The 20,122-nt window shown below is 38.2% G+C and overlaps 1 protein-coding gene across 2 annotated transcripts in view; it reads left to right on the top strand.

The window, feature by feature from the left end:
* Rhobtb3 (Rho related BTB domain containing 3) overlaps positions 1–20,122 on the top strand; it is a 64,068-nt gene that overhangs the window by 25,771 nt on the left and 18,175 nt on the right. For both annotated transcript variants that reach the window (XM_042690708.1, XM_042690707.1), the window contains exons 7-8: positions 7,779–7,891; positions 11,462–11,582. In XM_042690708.1, coding sequence (XP_042546642.1) covers positions 7,779–7,891; positions 11,462–11,582 — 234 coding nt within the window. The remainder of the gene's footprint in view (positions 1–7,778; positions 7,892–11,461; positions 11,583–20,122) is intronic.

Here is a 20,122-nt window from a genome sequence, read left to right as displayed (position 1 = left end):
TGATTCCATACTAAGTAAGGGCATCACTAGTGAGCCACACTAGTTAAGGACTTGATTTAGAACCACAAATTTTGTTTAAACTTAGAATCTCCTAGTTCAGAATCTAAGGCTAATTTTGAAAAATGAAAATGATTACATGTTAAAAGAACAATAATGTTTTTAATGACATGTTTAAGGAGCTGTGAGGGATGTGTTTGACTTTTCAAAGATTTTACTGTTGAAACCATATGAATTATTCAGCAAGTTTCCCACAATATCAATTTAATCCTGTCAAAGGTACATGAACATACTCTGAAGTCAGTTATAGCGTTTAAAATATGGTAGCAGTTGAAACCAGCTACACGTCTCTCCAGTGTCTAAACCAGCCTAGCTTTCTCCTAGATTGCAAAATCAATACATGGAGAAGAGGGGGAAAAATGAATGCAAATAGAAAAGTGAGGAAAGAAAATAAAACATTCTCTTTGTTCCTTCGCCCTATTTCCCAGAACCATTTATTTGTGATACTTAGGCTTTTCAGTGTTGTTTTCTGGTATTCTCTCAGATACTATTTGAAAGATATTAGTATACAAGTCAGACTTGCCTTAATAAAAGTCCAGGCCTTGCTAAGTACTGCTTTCTGGGAACCACAGGTCTGGAGCATTGAGTGGGAAGCAGGTGTTTGATGGGAGACGAGGCTGGCCAAAGCTGAGCCATTCCTGGATCTAGGATCCTGAAGATCCTAGATGCTGTGCTGGAGTCTTAAGAATGAACAGACTGGGCTTCAGAATGCTTCTCTGTGCTGGTGGAAGGTTGAGATAAAGCAGGCTGGAAAGAATCCAATCAGGAGGCCCCATTACTCTGGCTGCCAGTCTCACTTGGATGTTGGCCTTTGTCATCTAGAATGAGGGTCTTCTGAGGATTTTGTTAGTAATGATTCTGTGCAGATTCTAATTGTGTCAATGGCATGGGAGGGAGCACTAATTATTGCATTTCGAATAGTCTCCAGTGATGCTTGATGCTCTCGGAAGAACTAGATTCCAGTCAGAGCCAGTGAATTGGGCCATGGAACTCATTATAGGAGTTGGGAAAGGAATCTGTTATCAACTTAAGTCACGTGGTCAAAATGGAGCTGAGTGCAAGGCTAACTGATTGCTGAGCTGTTGAGACCTGGGTTCTCAGTGTTATTATGTCTCATGCCCAAAATGGAGAAATGTGAGTGCTTAGCTGATGGGTAGACACGGAGGTAGGCAATAAGGACTCTAAGACAGGGAGACATAGAGATTATAGAGAGTTTTCTAGCAACCCAGCCACTTGAGAGCCTAACCATGGTTTTTTGCGGGGGTAGGGTGGGGGAGTTGGTACTTGCTGTAAACTTAGAGCCTCACCCGTGCTAGGCTTTCATCTTTGCTCTTGTGCCATACCACTAAGTCATTTTTGACTTAATTGTTTTTCAATTAGTACATTACGTTTTTTGTCTAGGTCCAGCCTCATCTCTTGCATAAATGGAATTACAGGTATGGACCCAATGTCCAGCTTTTTTGTTTTGCTAGCTTTCTGCCCAGGCAGACTTCTTCATCTCTAGCTCCTTAGTAGCTGGGATTGCCTTTGTAAAAGACAGTATGCTCAGCCTTCAGAACTCTGCTTCTTAACCTGATATTAAACTTATGTATATCAGTTCTGATCTCTCTTCTGTGTCTCAGCCAAAGTAGAAAGTGGTATTGGGTATGCACAGGTAGTGCGCTCCCTTGACTCAGGCTATGGGTAGACCTCAGTGCTAGTTGAGGAGAAATGACTGGTTTTACAGGTACCCATTAACTATCATAGATAATACCTCTGATGGCCAGCAGAAGTAATGTTTAATTCATTTTATTTTTAAGGGCTATATTTTTATTCATTTATTTATTTTTAATTTAAATTTTATTGTAAAGGTGATGTACAGAGGGGTTATGGTTACATGAAGTGAGCTAATGAGTACATTGTTTTTTTGAACAGTGTTAGCCCATCCCTCATTTTCTCCCACTTTCTGGTGGCTCACATCTGTAATCCTAGCTATTCCAGAGGCTGAGAACTAAGGATTGTGGTTCAAAACCAATCTAAGCAGGAATATCAGTGAGATTCTTTTTTTTGGGGGGGGGGGGGGGTTTGGTCGTGGGGCCTGAACTCGGCCTGGGTGCTGTCTCTCAGCTCAAGGCTAGCGCTCTACCACTTGAGCCACAGCACCACTTCTGGCTTTTTTCTTTTTGCTTATGTGGTGCTGAGGAATCGAACCCAGGGCCTCAGGCATGTAAGGCAAGCGCTCTACCACTGAGCCACCTTCCCATCCCCTCAGTGAGATTCTTATCTCTAGTTAACCACCAAAATAATGGGAAGTAGAACTGTGGCTCAAGTGGTAGACTGCTAGTATTCCGAATAAAAGCTCAGAGACAGTGCCTAGGCCCTGAGTTCATGCCTCAGGAATGCCACCAAAAAATAAATTGGTAAATAAATGTATATTTGCATGATAGAAAAAATTAGGAAAAAAAATTGAAGAGACAAAACAAAACCTCACCTACCTCTTTAAATAGACACTTAAAAATTTGTAAAACTCTGAACAACGGACAAGTTTTTTTCAGACACTCATACGATGGTTCCCTTGTAGGAGATGACCACTTGCCTGGGGTCCTCTGAGGGAAGCATGCTTGACTGGAGCTGTCGGCTGTTCATTACATCAGTTGGACTGTCAGGCAGAGCTGGACTGACAAACACAGACTGAAAAATGACAGTAAACCTACCTCTTGACTCCTAGAAAATGAGCCAGTTTAAACAACATCCTAAACCTTTTAAAATAACATACTTTTTTTTAACCTTTAGGAATTTGAAATTGTGTCACTGTGAACGAATGATTTTATATTTAAGAGTGGCTGTTTCATGGTCTAGTTAACATTTTGCACTTGCATATAAGGCCTTAGTTTATTTTCCTACTTAATATTTTAAAAGTTAGAGTCAGCCCGGGTATGCCTGTTTTGTATATGTTGACTTTCCAAAGTATAACAAGGAACCTTGTATACTGTGAAAGTTTTACTGACCAAAGCTTAAAGGAGAGGGCTGATAGCAGTGAGGACTGCAATTCTGGCCTTCCAGGAGAATCCTTAAATGGCTTCAGTTGTAACATTCTTACAATACTTGATACTCTTGAGCTTGCAAATGCCCTACTCACATGATCTCCCATGGTTAGAAATTGAACTCTTTGTAAGCCCTCCGGAATGTACTTTAAGCTCTTCCTGTCACAAGAAAGAAACAGGGGCCATCCTTTAGCCCAGGGTAGTTGAAGACATGTTCTCTTCATTAGTTTGTATTCTTGCTTCTCACATTTCCAGAACTGTTCTTCAGCCCCTTTTTTTCTGTACTTCATAAAAATATAGCATCATATACAGGAGTATTTCACGACATCTAAGAGACTGAAGGACATTAAATGATTTGTGAAGGTATCCTAATACATCTCAATGAATAATGCAAAAAGAATAAGTTCTAGAAATTTTGCCATACTACTTACTGTTAACAGTACTTGTACCATCTACACTTAAGATTTTTTTAAGAGGGTAGATCTAATGTTGAATGTTTTACTACAAAAACTCGCAGCCTTCATATTATTGTTTTATTAGAACCTAAATGTGTGATTTTAATCAGTATGTCTAGTGAAGAAAAAAAACAGCCCACTCATTAGTGTGCTCCTAGAATTAATCTTCCTTCTATTTTTAGTTACCGGTTGTTTGTAAGCCTATTCTCAGACAGCTCAGACTGATCAGAGGCCCTTGGGGTTTACTAGCTACTAACCCCAAATATTTAGCTGATTTGATGCTTACTTGCTTTCACATAATCCTTGGAATGGCGATCCTGTGCAGATGTTCTTTAGTTGTGATGTTTTACTTCTGTATTTGCTGAACATAATGCTACAATGTTAAAGGCATATACAAAAAAAGTATCTGTGCTCTTCTTCAGCTTGGGTAAGTGTAGACAATCAGAGATACACATTATACCTTTGATAATGTCTTTAATTTCTGAAGGAGGAACAGTTGTCAACAGCAGTACTTACAGACCCAAAGAAGCTTTTCTTTGTTCTGTCCTGGGGCTTGAACTCAGGGGTTGGGCACTGGTGCTCTACTACTTGAGCCATAACTCCACTTTCAGCTTTTTGGTAGTTGATTGAACATAACAATCAACATAAGTTGATTGAACATAGACTTTCCTGCCTGGACTAGTGTTGAACTGAAATCCTCATATCCCAGCCTCCTGATTAGCTAGGATTACAGGCAAGAGCCTCTGGCACCCCGCCCTAAAAGGCTTTTAAAGCATGTTAGTATCAGGAACCCTTGCTCAGAAATCTTGATATTCTAATTTAATTGGAATCAGACCTCCTTGGATGGTATTTTATAAAAGCTCTATCTCCAGGTAAATGCAACACACAACAAGGGTTAGGAATTACTGGGAGATTTTCTGGAGAGATAATTCAAATACTGTGTCAGATTGTGACCCCCAAAGTTAAAAGTCATTGGTATAAAGGGAAAGCAGATAATTTTTTTAGAGTACACATTCATTTAGATATGAGGCAGAAGAGCACTGATGTCAGAATAAAAGCTATCATTGGTAGGAAGAGTTAGTGGTGTTCTGGAACCCACTGCTACTGGCATTGTCTGTAGCATTGACAGTTTCATGTTCTGGAGTTGCTAGCTTGAAATTGGCCATGATAGGAATAGTTATGCCATAGAAAAGGCAAATGGTAAAAGAAATGCAAATCAAAGCAATGTTGAGATTTCACCTCACCCCAGTCAGAATGGCTATAATCAAGAACTCTAATTACAACAGATGCTGGAGGGGATGTAGCCAGAAGGGAACCTTACTACATTGATGGTGGGAGTGCAAACTTGTTCAACCACTTTGGAAAGCAGTATGAAAGTACTCAAAAGACTCCACATAGAGCTCCCCTCTGACCCAGCAATCCCACTTCTGGGCATTTACCTAAATGACCACAAACAAGCCCATACTAAAGCTACTAGCACAGCCATGTTCATTGCAGCATTATTTACCATAGCTAAGATGTGGAACCAACCCAGATGCCCCTAAGTAGATAAATGGATCAAGAAAATGTGGTATATATGTGTGTGTATATATATATATATATATATATATATATACACACACACAAACACACACACGCGTGCGCGTACATATACATATATATATATATATATACACACGCATACTATGTACGTACGTACATACATACAATGGAATTCTATGCCTCCATCAGAAAGAATGACATTGTCCCATTTGTTAGGAAATGGAAAGACTTGGAGGAAAAAATTGTATTAAGTGAAGTAAGCCAGGCCCAAAGAAACATAGGTCCTATGGTTTCCCTTATTTGCAATAACTATACATGTGTAGGACAGGCAGAAAAGGCCAAAAGCTATGTACATATGACCATATAAGATGATGTTAAGTGAAATGAACCCCAAGATAGGGACACAAATATCTTTTTCTTTCTTGCTATTGTTTCTATTTATAATGTACCATGTGATTTTTTTTTTTTTTTTTTTGTCGGTTGTGGGGCTTGAACTCTGGGCCTGGGCACTGTCCCTGCACTCTTCAGCTCAAGGCAAGCGCTCTACCACTTGAGCTACAGTGCCACTTCTGGTTTTCTAGTGGTTTATTGGAGATAGGAGTCTCACAGTCTTTCCTGCCCAGGCTGGCTTTGAACCTGGATCCTCAGATCTCAGCCTCCTGAGTAGCTAGGATTACAGGCGTGAGCCACCAGCGCCCAGACGCCATGTGATTTATTTTTGTTGTTGTTGCTTTATATGTTCCACCCCCATGGAATAACCCGTTTTCACTGTATTTGATGTCGGTGCCCGCGTCTTGTATATACACTTCTCTAATTCGGGGAGGGGAAAGGAAAAAACAAAATGCCTAAATAAGAATACAGGTTGACTTATTGTAACAATGAAACATTACAAGACATTATGTTGAAAACTTACAATGTGGGGGGGGGGCAGGTAGTTGGTGGTGGATAGTTGTGGTGGTGGGAGGGAAGGGATGGTAGGGGGAAAACAAAGGAGGAGGCAACAATTCTCAATAGGAAATGTACTCATTATCTTGCTCATGTACCATAACCCCTTTGTACAGCATTTTTACAATAAAAAGTATACAAAAAATGTTTTAAAAAGGCAAATAGTGTTTGTGTATTAAGATGCATAGTAGCAATTGTAGCTGAGGATGAAGTTAAACTGATTTAGTGTGTTAGGTTTGGATGCATAAAATATTAATACAGTTCAAATCATACGTTTATATGCAATCATGCATATTTTTCTATTAGACTTTTTAAACACCTATAATATTCAATTTAATTCATTTTTCAGTTGTAAAAATGCTATTTTCTTTTAAAATATATATTCTAAAAACCTTAAAAACAGAAGAATGTACATAAATGCTAAGTACTGCCAGGTTCAGCTACCTAGATTGAGGGCCTTTGAGTTCTGAAGTCTCTAGATTAGGTTGGGTTTGGTTTCTGTTGGTAGAAGCTGGGTACAATTGCCTGAGCTGTGAATTAGTTGTCTTTATTCATCAGAAGCAGCAGGGAGAGGACATAGAAAAGATCTCCTAATACCTGCAGAGGTGAAGTGTCTTGCCTGTACTCATACCAGTAATATAGAGATAGAACTAGAACCTGGGCCTAGCACTCAGGCCTACCTATGCCCACTCATCTACATATTTTGAATACTAGTTGTGGAATTTAGACTTTCTATAAGTTATGAGATGGGTGAGGCGAATCCCTTGGAAAAAATCATGCTTTTGAAAACTCCGGTGGGGAAGTTCATTAGGACAGCAGACATAGACCATGTGCGAGGAGAACTTGGGGCAAAGATAAACTAACTGGTCATAGAAGAGGAATTTCATGATCAATAGCTTAGAAGTGGTTGACAGTGAGGACAAATGGGAAGTGACTCTAAGATGGAGTAGTTTTGACATGGGCTGGCATGAAAGCAAGGGGAGCAATGGTCCCAGAGAGGTGATTTTGCTGCAGTGGCATATCATGTAGCTCAGGAAGTTATCTATCTGCCTTCCTCAGGTAGGTTTTATAGAGTTGCTTATCAGGAAGTCCTTTTTGACTCTAACAATGCATGAGACCTTCTGCATACATTATGCTTGTATTCCTCTACAGGATAGTAGGCATTGTCCTCCACAACCAGTATGATTTAATACAACTAGAAAAGACCACATCCAAATAATAATAAATAAATAATAATAAATAATTTGGGTGTTGGACCACTTGTCACAGAAACTCTTACTTTAGCAATGCTGTTACCGCTAGCTAGTTGCTTATCACAGAGAAGTGGCAGGTGTGCAGTGAAGGAGTCTTCTGGTTTTGAGAAAGAATTCTATGCATAAAATGCTAGAGCTATTACATCTATCCCTTAACTATAAGGATATATGTTTGACAAAAAAAATAAATTGCTACATTAAAAAAAAGAACATTGGCCAGGTAGTTCATGCTTATAATCCTAACTACTCAGGAAGCAAGATCTGAGGATTGCTGTTCAAAGTCAGCCCGGGCAGGAAAGTCCATGAGACACTCATCTCCAATAAATTACTCAAAAATTTTTTTTTAAAAAAGCTGGAAGTTGAACTTAGGCTTAAGTGATAGAGTGCTAGTCTTGAGCTTGAAAACCTCACAGACTGTGTTTAGACCCAGGATCACTACAAGATGTATTTTTCATATTTTCTGTTATTAACAGAAGTATCTGACATGTGCTAATTTATTACAGGTGCTTTTCAGTGGGAAGAATTGGAAGAAGACATCAGGAAGAAACTGAGAGATTCAGGGGATGTTTCTAATGTAATAGAAAAAGTTAAATGCATTTTAAAAACACCAGGAAAGGTAAATTAATGTGTGCCTCTGAATTATAACTGATATACTGTGATGGATATAATATGAAGTCATTAGAAAAGTTAACTAATGAATAAATATGAGTATTTTCCCTAACCATTTTTTTTCTATTTCAATGTTAAACAAAAACATATGCCATTTTCAGTTAGATTTGAATTTATGTAAGAACTAAAGTATGTGTGAGTCATGTCTTTAAAATGTTGATTTGGTTAACTCCATACTTTGGAATACTCCCCTGGAGCTCTGGGACATACTTCATGTCAGGCCTCAAAGGCCAATTTGTCCAGCTGTAGTTAAGCTTCTTAGAGGGGAAGCTTTCTCTTTCCCTATTGTTAAGTTTCTGTTGCCTTACCTAGTTTTGAGAAGCAAGACAAGTTTCTTTGTATACCTTTTCCAGGTTCTGTGCAATCTGTGTAAACAAGTGGACAGTTGAGGATTTTCTCAAGTACAGGTTCACTATTATAAACTGGGTTTAAGGTTATAAAACTATGGACTTTGTATATAACCGGAATTATATGCACACTAAAACTCCAGTACCTTAGATTGCATGGACTCAGGAAGGGCTTTAAAAGTAGATTTGCTAAATTTTAAGACAACTACATTATACAAGTTAGCCAGCATATTCTTATTTCAAATTCTGTGATAAGCAAATTGGCCGTAGTAAATCAAAGGGTAAATTATGAGCATTGTGTAAGTTTGCATTAAGAAAAAATAGATATAAGAAAAAATGTTTTCTGTTGATTTTTTTATATACATGACTTTCTCTTTTCTACAACCTGAGTTACAAACTATGTTGGTAGTTACAGAGTCTATCCTAGCTACTCAGGAGGTTAAGATCTGAGGATCACATTTTGTACCTACCTTGGGCAGATAAATCCACCACCAGACTCTCTTACCTCCCACGAACCAGCAAGAAGTTAGAAATGAAGGTATGGCTTAAGTGGTAGAGCACTAGCCATGTGTAGATAAAGCCTTATGAGGGAACAACTCCCTGAGTTCAAGCCTCAGTACTGGCACCAATAAAATAAGCTACACTCATTTTAGTGAATATTTTTGACTACTGAAGACAAATGATTGAGAAAAAATTCAACTAATGTAGTATTAAGAGGCAAGGTCTTTGTTTTAAAAAAATTAAACAACAAAACAAGCATACCGAAGCTGTGTAGACTTAAAGAAAAATTAAATTGCTACGTACAGAATTGCTGGTGGGATAGTAGCTTCTTACAGCCTAATTCAAATAAATGATTCTTTCGTCAAAATGTGTTCATATATCTACATCATTTAAAAAATCATTATAAAGATGATGTACAGAAGGTTATAGTTACATAAGTAAGGCCATGAGTATATTTCTTTTTGAACAGTGTTATCCCCTGTCTCGTTTTCACCCATCCCCCCCACTCCCCTACCCCCTAAGTTGTGAAATTCATATCTCATTTATGGACCAGTGAAATGCATATCATGTCCCTGTGTTCTACCAAACTCCTATACACCTCTTTTTGTTTTCAAATACAAATGAGGGAATCTGCAAAATTCATGTTTATTCTCTTTCTCTCCCCATATATCTAGAGAGAGTTAGAACACATATATACATTTATACATAGTGCATTTCTACATAATATTCACATTATGTAAATTCGTCACCTTCACACAACCAGCAACAGCACAGTATTGCTTTCATTCTGAACCTGTCCTTGAGTATGATTCTACACACAGGCCTTTGCATATTGAGAGTAGCATGAATTCCCACTGGGAAATAGGTATGTGACTCTGTGATGTTGATATAAAAGAGTTCCCCTTTCCCCTCCTCCGTGCTTTCTTAGTCTTAAGGTTGCTCCCATTCACGGAGTACAATGTAGGAATGTAACCCTGAATTGGGCCTCAGGAAGTATGGATTTAAACTGTGAGTCTGCCACAGATTATTTGTGTGGCTTTGAGCAGTTTATGGATTTCTTGACAATGAGGATAAACTAGATGGTTCTAAAGCCCCTGCTAACTCTCCAGTTCTGTGATACAGCTTGGCTGTCCTTTATGTATGATGCTTGCATCTTGTAGCCAGTTTTTTGTAGGTGATAAAACATGATGTTTATAGCAGAATGTATGGGACCAGGATCTGTGTGGTATTACTTTGCCTCTGTCTTGCTCATGGATACCATCCTGGAGTCAGTTTTTATTTCTTTTGAGGAAGGATAGTATCATTTTCTCTTTACCAAAGATTAAAAACTTCCTTCCAAGGTAAACTAATCCAGAGTATGGGGTATGTATCATTTATTCTTCTACTGCGGAAATCCATGTGTGATTTCTGAAGGTAAAGTTTTCTGATTTCCTTAGCTGGCCAAGCAGAGGGACTTCTCATGAGGGCTGATTTTCTGAGATTCAGTCAGGAAAATGGATGGGACAGTCAGAAACAAATAATAGTATTTCAATAAAAATAACTGTGTCATTTCAAATGAGAAGGTCCAGTAACACAACAGACAATTGCAGGCCTGATGAATCTTATTATTTTCTGTTGGTACTAGAGCTTGACACTATCCTTGAGCTTTTTTATTTTTTATTTTTCATTTTTTTCACCTCAAGACTAGCACTATATTAATTGAGCTAGAGCTCCACTTCCAGCTTTTTGGTGGTTATTGGTGATGAAGCTCATGGACTTTACTGCCTAGCTTGGTTTCAAGCCACAATACTCAGATCTCAGTCTCCTGAGTAGCTAGGACTATAGGCATAAGCAACCATCACCCAGCCTCAAATTGAATTTTTTATATACTTCCTCTTGTTTTACCTCTTTTTTCTGTTTCTCTCTCTCTTCTCTCCTTTATCCCTCCTCCTCCTCCTCTTTTTTTTTTGTTTTTTTGAGATTGGATTCCACTATGTAGCTCAGGCTGGCCTTGACTTTGCAATCCTCCTGCTTCCTTTCTGTGAGTTCTAGATTACTGATTTGTAATAACACATCTAGCCATCTGTATACCTTCTTTCTTGCTTTTCTTTGTTGATTGTGAGGCTTGAACTCTGGGCCTGAGCGCTGTCCCTCAGCTCTTCAGCTCAAGACTAACACTCTACCACTTTGAGCCACAGCACCACTTCCGGTTTTCTGGTGGTTAATTGGAGATAAGAATCTCATGGACTTTCCACCCCAGGCTGGCTTTGAACCACAATCCTCTGATCTCAGCCTACTCAGTAGCTAGGATTGCAAGCATGAGCCACTAGTGCTTGGCTCTGTGTACGTTCTTAATGACCAAATTAGACTGTATGTGGAAATATATTTCACTGGGTCTTCATATCAGTTTGAACTACTGCCCCATTTCCTGTCCATGACTCTCAGGAAGTCAGGATCCTGTTGATTCTTGGCTGTAGAGTCGAGTTTCCATGCAGTCAGCGCCTGCACTGCTGTGATGGCTGAGTCCTGTGTTGCTCAGGCAGCAGCTGTAGTGCTGTGATCATGATGTCCTTGAGTAGGTCATCATTGTTTCGTTATTCAGTTTTCTAGTTCTCAGACCACCATATATGTGTTATCAAAGCACACTGAGGAGCCTTTTCTTTTCTTAGTTATATTTATTTTGCTTACAGATCAATTGCCTAAGGAACTGTAAAACCTACCAAGCCAGGAAACCTTTGTGGTTTTATAACACTTCCCTGAAGTTTTTCCTTAATAAACCAATGCTTGCTGATGTTGTCTTCGAAATACAAGGTATGGCTCAGCTTTTACAAAGTTCATTATACATTTTATTGGCTGTTTGCTTTCCTTACTTTTTACTTCCAGTTCAGATAATTTGGGATGAAGGAATGACTGTTCTCTTTTATAAGACATAGATTCATAACAGATGACTATCAACAGAATCTTTTGGGGAAATGAAGTCTTTTTAAAAAAATATTAAAAATATTTTCTTTAATACTTTCCCCCTTATTGTTTACTCCATTGTTTATTTCTAAGGGTTGGATAATCTGTAGTAGATAACATTTTTCAGTTTGTATATTTAAGATCCTAGTTTTTCATTCATCTGAAACCAATTCTCTTTAAGATTGTACTACTTTTATTCTGTTTTATTCAGCTTTCTTTTTGCTGCTTGGCCTATCAGGCAACCACAGATAGTTATCACTAGAGTAACTGGAAGTTGCTTCTTGCTTCTGTGGGAAAGAAATGCTACCTAATTTTAATAAAGATGAGCACTTTGAATGCCCAATACTGATGACTCACATGGATAACTTTATCTCTCTTTAATGGATTAAAAGCATAATCTTAAAGATAAGTTAATTGTCAGATAGCTTCAGTTATTTGCAGATGGAAGCTGCTTCCAAAAAAGTGGAATCTTAAGTAGATTGTCATGAAGAGGAAGATGTCATTTTTCATAATGGAAATATAGGTGCCCATGGTTTATGCTTGTAAGCTTAGCTGTTCAGGTGGTTGATATCTTAGGATCAAGATTCAAAGCCATCCTGAACAGGAAAGTCTGGGATTCTTTTTTTTCTTTTTGGTCGGTTGTGGGGCCTGAACTCTGCGCCTAGGCACTGTCCCTCAGCTTTTTAGCTCAAGGCTAGCACTCTACTACTTGAGCCACAGTGCCACCTCCAGCTTTTTTCTGCTTATGTGGTTCTGAGGAACTGAACCCAGGGCTTCATGCATGCAAGGCAAGCACTCTACCACTGAGCCACCTTCCCAGTTCCATGTCTGGGATTCTGAACTCCAGTTAACCATCAGCCATAACTAGAGCGGTGGCTTAAGTGGTGGTACTCTAGCCTTGAGCAAAATAGATCAGGGGCAGTGCCCAGGCCCTAAGTTCAAGCCCCAGGACTGGCACACACATACACACAAAATTGTAATTTTCTTTTAAAAGTCTTCCCCTAAATTCATTTTAGTTTAATCTTTGATCATTTGCCAAAGTAAACAATGCATTGGAAACTTTCCAGGGTAAAGTTCAAAGCTTTACAGGCAGGGTGTGGTAACCTTCATCTATAATATTAGCTACACTGGAGATGGAGCTATAAGTAAGAGGATCATGAACTGAGGCTGGCTAGGCTAAAAAAATATGTGACCTCTCCAAAATAAATAAATAAGATGTTGAGAATAACGTAGCTCTACCACTTGGGCTACTTTGTAATTGCCTAGCAATTACAAGGCCCTGAGTTCTAATCTCAGTACCATACATACACACCAACTACTGTCAGTTGCACTGTATGCAATGTTAGCCTGAGACACTAAAAATGGGACAATAAGAGTAACCTTGAGAAACATAAAAAAATGGGGTGTGGGCAAAGAATACTCAGACTTTCTATAACCTTTCATTATTTTAGAGAAACTTGAAACCAACCTTGACTAAACCTCTAGTATTATTATACCTTGATTTTTTAGTATCTAAAATAAAAATTCAAAGTGTAGGGCTAGGAAGGTGGCTCAATAGTAGAGTGCATGAAGCCTTGGGTTCGATTCCTCAGCACCACATAAACAGAAAAAGCCTGAAGTGGGCGCTGTGGCTCAAGTGGTAGAGCGCTAGCCTTGAGCTGAAGAGCTGAGGGACAGTGCTCAGGCCCAGAGTTCAAGCCCCACAACTGACAAAAAAAATAATAATTAAATACTTTTTGGAGAGAAGAAATAGCAACCCTGTGTTCCAAAAGGTGATTGGTGTCACTGGAGGTGGGTGAGGGCTCTTTTCTAAGCAACTGTCTGTGGGACACTAAGGGTCTGCCCTTGAGCCACATTTGTATTTAAGATGGACTCATGGTGAACCAACTTCAAACGGGCAGACTCCAGATGAGGATAAGTGCAGATCAGCCATTATAGGGGCCATTTCATAACTTAGGGTGTGTTTTCATCAGGAAAAGGAGTGGAACCTTGAGGTTATGTGCAAAATAGCCTCCGGTACTGTTCCATCCAGGCCATGGTCAGTTCTGATAACTCTCTGCCACCCTGCTGTGGAACAGAGCATGTATATCAGCCACATCCAACATCTCTGACTTCTCTGGATGATGCTCTGCTACTGGTCTTATGGCTACTACTCACACAGTATTTGATACAAATCATGAAGAATATAGTTGATTAGCTATTCACTTATGTCATGGCCAAGTTCTAGTCCTTTGGTGAAAGCAATAGTGTCTGTGTCTTCTTCCTTCTTTCTTCCTCCTCCTCCTCCTCCTCCTCCTTTCTCCTTCCTCCCTTCTCGTTTTCCTTCTCCTCCTCCTCTTCCTCCTCCCCTTCCTCCTCCTCCTCCTCTTCTTCCTCCTCCTTCTCTTCCTCCTCCTCCTCCTTTGTAATAGGTCTAGATTGGGGGTTTGGATGTATCCAAACCTCTCAGTCATCTACTTGAAGACAGACTCTTGGAATTCTTTTCCAAATGAGTAATCTTACCTCCATGTATATGTTTTAGAAGTTTTGCTGGAAAAAGAAGCCATAATTGGAGTTTCAGAGCACACGTACAGTTACTATCAAATAACAATCTGTGTTGTTACATCACTGGGTCCCATACAGTCCCCAGAACAGTGACCTACTTTTAGTAATTGGCTTTGGTAATGCCGAAGTTGGTCATCAACACTCAGAACACAAATGCTCTTCACGAAGACTTTGCATGGTAATGAATCTATCACAGGAGGAAGAGTTGTCTCTTTGCCAAGAATGTTAATTGTGTAACTCAGTGTGAGAGCAATTTCTGAAGTAAATTGAATATGAATTATGGCCCTATCATAGATTAATGAATTATGGATTATCTCCCATCCCCCACCTTTTATCTTTTGCTTTTCGACAGCATAGTCATCAAATTTGCATAGCAGAAATGAATGTCTGTGTGTAATTAGTATAGAAAGCATTGATACCCAACATGTCAGTTTAATCTGCTGAAGAGATTTTCAAAGGGAATATGCAACCCATGTAAATACATGTTATAGTAAGAGAAAATGGAGAATCCTTTCTCCTTACTTTTCTTCTCTCTTGCCTTTCTTCTTGATTTGACCTACTGGCCCTTTTTTTGATACCTGCTTATATTACTCCTTCCACCCATGTCCTACTACACAGGGGCTGGGGATAGGAAGGGCAAGTTGCTTGCCTGTGCTGATAATGTGAAGTGACTGCTGTGGTATGTTGTGTAACTCACTAGTTTAAGACCCAAAGCCTTTTAGAGAGTGGGGAGCAGAGAGGAGCAGGAATGGATGCAACAGGGTCTGGCAATCACTTTTGTGCATCTCTGGAAGCAAGAATAGGAAAATATATGTAAAGGAGTTCAGTAGAGGACTGAACGTTGGGGGTCTTTGACTTTGCATCATTTTGTATGTCCTTGGGTGAGTCATTGACCTGTACAGTCTTCCTATCATATCATCTAATCAAGGAAGGTGAACCACAGATTCTAGAAGGGTCTTGTTAGTATTGAGAGTTGCATAACTCACTAATAGCTATCTTTCTCTATTCTTGCTGCACTTGTATGATGATAGCTTTGAGAATACTAAGAAACTTTGAGTTAGAATTAGTTGAGTGAATTAAAATATGTGTCCATCATCCCACCTACAGGTGTGAATTCACCAGTGTGGGCCTGGTGGCAGCATACTTAGTTTACTCTAATACATTTCTGGAATCCTTCCAAAATTTAGAGAAAGAAGCAAAACAAAGGGCACCAACAAAATTGAGAGGCATTCTAAACCAGGAAAATGGCAGAGGAAATAATCTCTTCTTATTATGAAAATCATATGATTTGTTATAGACCAGTTTTCACAGAATAGCCTCATTGATAGAAAATATGCCTGTTTTATTCAAAGATGTATAAAAAGGGGGGGGCCTGGTAATAGAGACCATATTGTGAATTGTGGTTATCTTTAGAATGAGAATAGTGTTGATTAGAAAAAATGTTATAGATTCTTATTGAAAGATACTCAATACATAAAGATGCAAAAAATAAATAAATAAAATGACTCATAAGACAATACACAGTGACACCCAAATGTTTGATTTGAGTATATTTGTTATTTTCCTCTGCTTAAAGCAGAAGACCAGGCAATAAATACAATCTTTCAAATTTTATATCCTTTATTTAAAATGTGTATCATATACATTTTTTGTTTTTGTTGGTCATAGGGCGTGAACTCTGGGCCTGGGCACTTTCCCTCAGCTCTTCAGCTCAAGGCTAGTGCTCTACCACTCGAGCCACAGCACCTCTTCTGGCTTTTTCTGCTGATGTGGTGCTAAGAAATCAAACCCAGGGCTTCATGCATGCGAGGCAAGCACTCTACTACTGAGCCACTTTCCCAGCCCATATATACATTTTTTATAATCTTAAAAACCTCAACATTTTAAATGTCTTTTTATATGGTTATATCTTTTTTATGCTAGAGATAAAAACTTAGGTGTTTACTACATTTTCACTATTAAAATAACAACAACTGCATTGAAAAATTCAGTGTAAGTATCTAACTCTGAAATTAAGATTATTTGCTTGATGTTAAATCCTTAGTCAAAGAATATAAATATTTTAATATCCAAAGTTTATTATATTGTATATGTTCACATAAGACTGAGAACAATTTGCATTTCTATTGGCTGTATGTGGAGAGTGCTTGTTTCAACCTATCTATAGCATTAAGTGTGTTTGTATCTTATTTTTTTCTTATATAACTGATACAGCTTTAAAAAGATTTGAATCTAGACATGAAGCTGAAATTGTGCAAATCAAAAGGCAAATCTGTTCTGGTTTATTAAACATTTTGGTAATGAGAAATTTATATACATTATTGATAGTATCTCATGAATAATACAGTAGTACTGAGTGATGGCGGCAACTGTACCAGAGACCACTGCTATAAAGATCAATAATACAGTAGTACTGAGTGATGGCGGCAACTGTACCAGAGACCACTGCTATAAAGATCAATAATACAGTAGTACTGAGTGATGGCGGCAACTGTACCAGAGACCACAGCTATAAAGATCAAGTCTTTAAGCAACACTGGTGTGCTCCTGCTCTTGCTTTTGCAGCAGTTGCCTGACATTCTGGTTTGTTACTCATACCCTACCTTGTCCAGCGATGGTGAGGCAGAAATTTGTACCTTTCTAACTCCAAAGTAGGTAAGACACCTGGTTAGTGCGGCCAGGGAAACTAGATTGATTTCAGAGTGGCATAGTCATAGCTATTGTTCCTTTTTAAAAGACAGCTTAATATTCTTATCATTCTCTGGAAATGATTTGCTTTATAAGGTCATATTAATACATCTCAGTGTAACAACATTTGGGCCTGTGGTTTCTGATTGTAGTTATGAACAGACAGCCAAATATTAATTTCACTTTGAAAAACTAATGTCCTTTTTTTGTGAATGGAACCAGCTGTTTTTTTTGGTGTGAATGTATCTCCTCATGATCCATTTATTAATTTAAATGTTTTATACCCCAAATGGGGGCATTTTTTATATTTTAAACCAATTTGTAGTAAGCTTTAAGAATAATGTTGGTAAACCAATTTGTAGTAAGCTTTAAGAATAATGGTTGGATAATAACCCATCTCAAATCTTCATTATAAATAGTTTTAATATATTATAGTGAAGTTTTAGATATTCTTACATTTTTTTCTTATCAGTTCTACAGTTTGAACTCAGGGCCTTGTGCCTGTGAGACAATTGTTCTGTCACTGCTTGCAGTTTTTGTGTCTGTACATTAAAATTATTTACTTTAATGTCTTCTCCTCACATAATAATAGTAAATTTTAAGACACATGCAATAAGTGTTCAACTTCTTCACTCCAATTTGGAGTATGAACATCACTCAGCCTCCTAAGAGACTTAAGAAACCTAAGTGAGAATAAAATCTATGTAACAATTTAGGGGAGCCAGCATACCAGTTTGCCTTGATGGGGTGTACCCATATAGACCAGAAAGACCTGGCTGGGATCTTTGCTCAAATTTGGTGGTTTCACTTTATATTTCTGTTCCTTTAAGATTTACCTCCAAATACCAGTGGAATTTGATAAGTGACCTTGAAAACTTCAAATACAGTGGAAAAGTGACTTCGAAATTTTAGCAGTCATAATTTGGAACACCTTTGCTTTCCTACTTATGAGATAGGAATTTTAACTTCTCCCCATGGAGAAGGACACATGAATGATGAGCAGAGGCCTGACTTTACTGCTCTTCTCTCAGTGGCAGCCAGCATGGTTGGGTCTTGGTACATTTTCCTTTGAATCCAGGTGCCACAGTGAGCTTTTTTTTAGAATGTTCCAGCTGTCACCAGCTTCTGGAGTTGACATGGAATGTAAAACTCTGACATGGATACTGTCTCCATAATAGGTGACCATTGCTATTTATTTGCTTTAAAAAAATTACTACAATAGTTCTAAAGTTAGTCTTGGAAATATTTAGGCATGATGTAGAAAGATAGGAATTTCCTTTTAACATTTAAACCTGTGTCATGTGAAAAGTACCTTTACAAATGTACATTCCTTTCCTGTTAACTTACATTGAATATATTCTAAACCTCTCAAATTAAGCAAGTATCCTTTTTTTTTTTTTTAAGAATGAAACCAAATACAATCTAAATATTTGGGTTTCAAAACCTAGATAGTAGTATGCAAAAGGAAAACTATGCTATTGTATTTTAATATGTGAAGAAAACAGATATTTGATTATATAAAGTGACAAGAACATTTGAGTCTTTAAATTTGTTTGGCATTCAAGGCTTTAACACTTGCAAGATAGGCCCTCTACCATGTAAGCCATTCTTCTAGTCATTTTGGGGGTTGATTATTCTCAAGATCAGGCCTCACTTTATACCCAGACTGGTCTGGGCTGTGATTCTTCTCTTTGTGCTTCTCTGCATCACTGAGATGACAGCTACATGCCACTGAGCCAAGCCATTGTGATTCTGCTGTGGCTAGCTAACAGGTATGCACCATGTTGTCCAGGCATTGAGTAAAAAGGAATCTTGCCATTTTTTTGTATCCAGGCTGGCTTTGAACTCCATCTGGTCAGTTGCCCACAAATAGCTAGGATAACAGGCTTAAGCCAATATATTTGGCTTATTTTGTTTCTTACTATTCCTTTACCTTAGAAAAGAAGTTTCTTAAGCTGTGATATCACAGGAACAGCATAAAAAAAGAGATAGTTTGGCCTTGACATTTTCAAAGAACATGTTTATCTTTTGAAAAGAAAATTGGCATTTTTTCCCTATAAGTAATCCTTCACTTGCATCCAATTGCCAATCAGGCATAAACACTAGTTTTGTCCTTCTATGATATCTTTTTATATACAGTATTAAAAATGGAACCATACTTGTGTATTGTGCTACATAATCATAAGACACCACTTTCTAAAACAGTTGTTCAGAGACCTGAGTAACAAAAAGTTGATGTTGTCTTCGTGGGCAGCCTAATGGTTTTTCACATTAATTTCCAAGCTCAAAATGATTTTTAAAATGCTTGACTGTTTCAGGTATTTTGTTGCTGGTTTTGTAACTCTGTTGTAACCTTATCAATGGAAATGTCTGTTAAAATTTCCAGTCTTATTTAGGAAATTCATCCCTATCTGCTGTTCATTTGTATTTTTAGTCACTTAAATCCCTCTGCTTAACTCAAATGATACATCATCCAATTTGTTTAAGCTATGTATATAAATTTTCCTGGCTCTTTTGAAAGATAGCTTATTCATCTTAGAAAATTTTGGACCTTAAAATTACAAGCCAGGTGGGGGGGCTGGAGGAGGATGGGAAGGGATGGGAAGGGGAAACAAAGGAGGAGGCTACAATGCTTGATAAGAAATGTACTCATTATCTTGCCCATGTAATTGTAACCCCTCTGTACAGTATTTTCACAATAAAAAATATTAACAAAAAAAATTACAAGCCAAACTTCATTACCGGTTTTAATTTCTTGTCAATTGCTGGCTATAAATATACCCAGCATGCTTTAACTATGGAATTCAGTCAGTCCTCTTGGTGGGCAAAACTGTCACATTGCTACTGGTAGGTGGTGTTTATGGGGCAGGGGTAAAGTGATTCCTGAAACTGCTTTCTTGTTTCTGGGGGAGGTGTCGCTGTGCAAACCACAGTGCCAACCACTGGGCTCCACTGGCAATATTATGGGTTGCCTGTGGTTCCTGAGAGAGATGACTAGCTTGGGACAAAGCCACTGTGCTTACATGGAGCTCTTTGATTCCTCACTGAGTCAAAAGGTGTTTTGCTTGTATTTAAGGGAATGAAGAACCCAATTGTAAATATTTTAGAGAAGAACATATATTATGGTAAGTATGAGATTTTTATGGCTATGTAGGTGA

This window comes from Dipodomys spectabilis, unplaced genomic scaffold (assembly GCF_019054845.1).
Source record: "Dipodomys spectabilis isolate Male_0828 unplaced genomic scaffold, ASM1905484v1 ptg000140l, whole genome shotgun sequence".
Lineage (NCBI taxonomy): Eukaryota > Metazoa > Chordata > Mammalia > Rodentia > Heteromyidae > Dipodomys > Dipodomys spectabilis.
The sequence above is the reverse complement of the archived record's forward strand: the minus strand, read 5'-3'. Positions and strand labels throughout refer to the sequence as shown.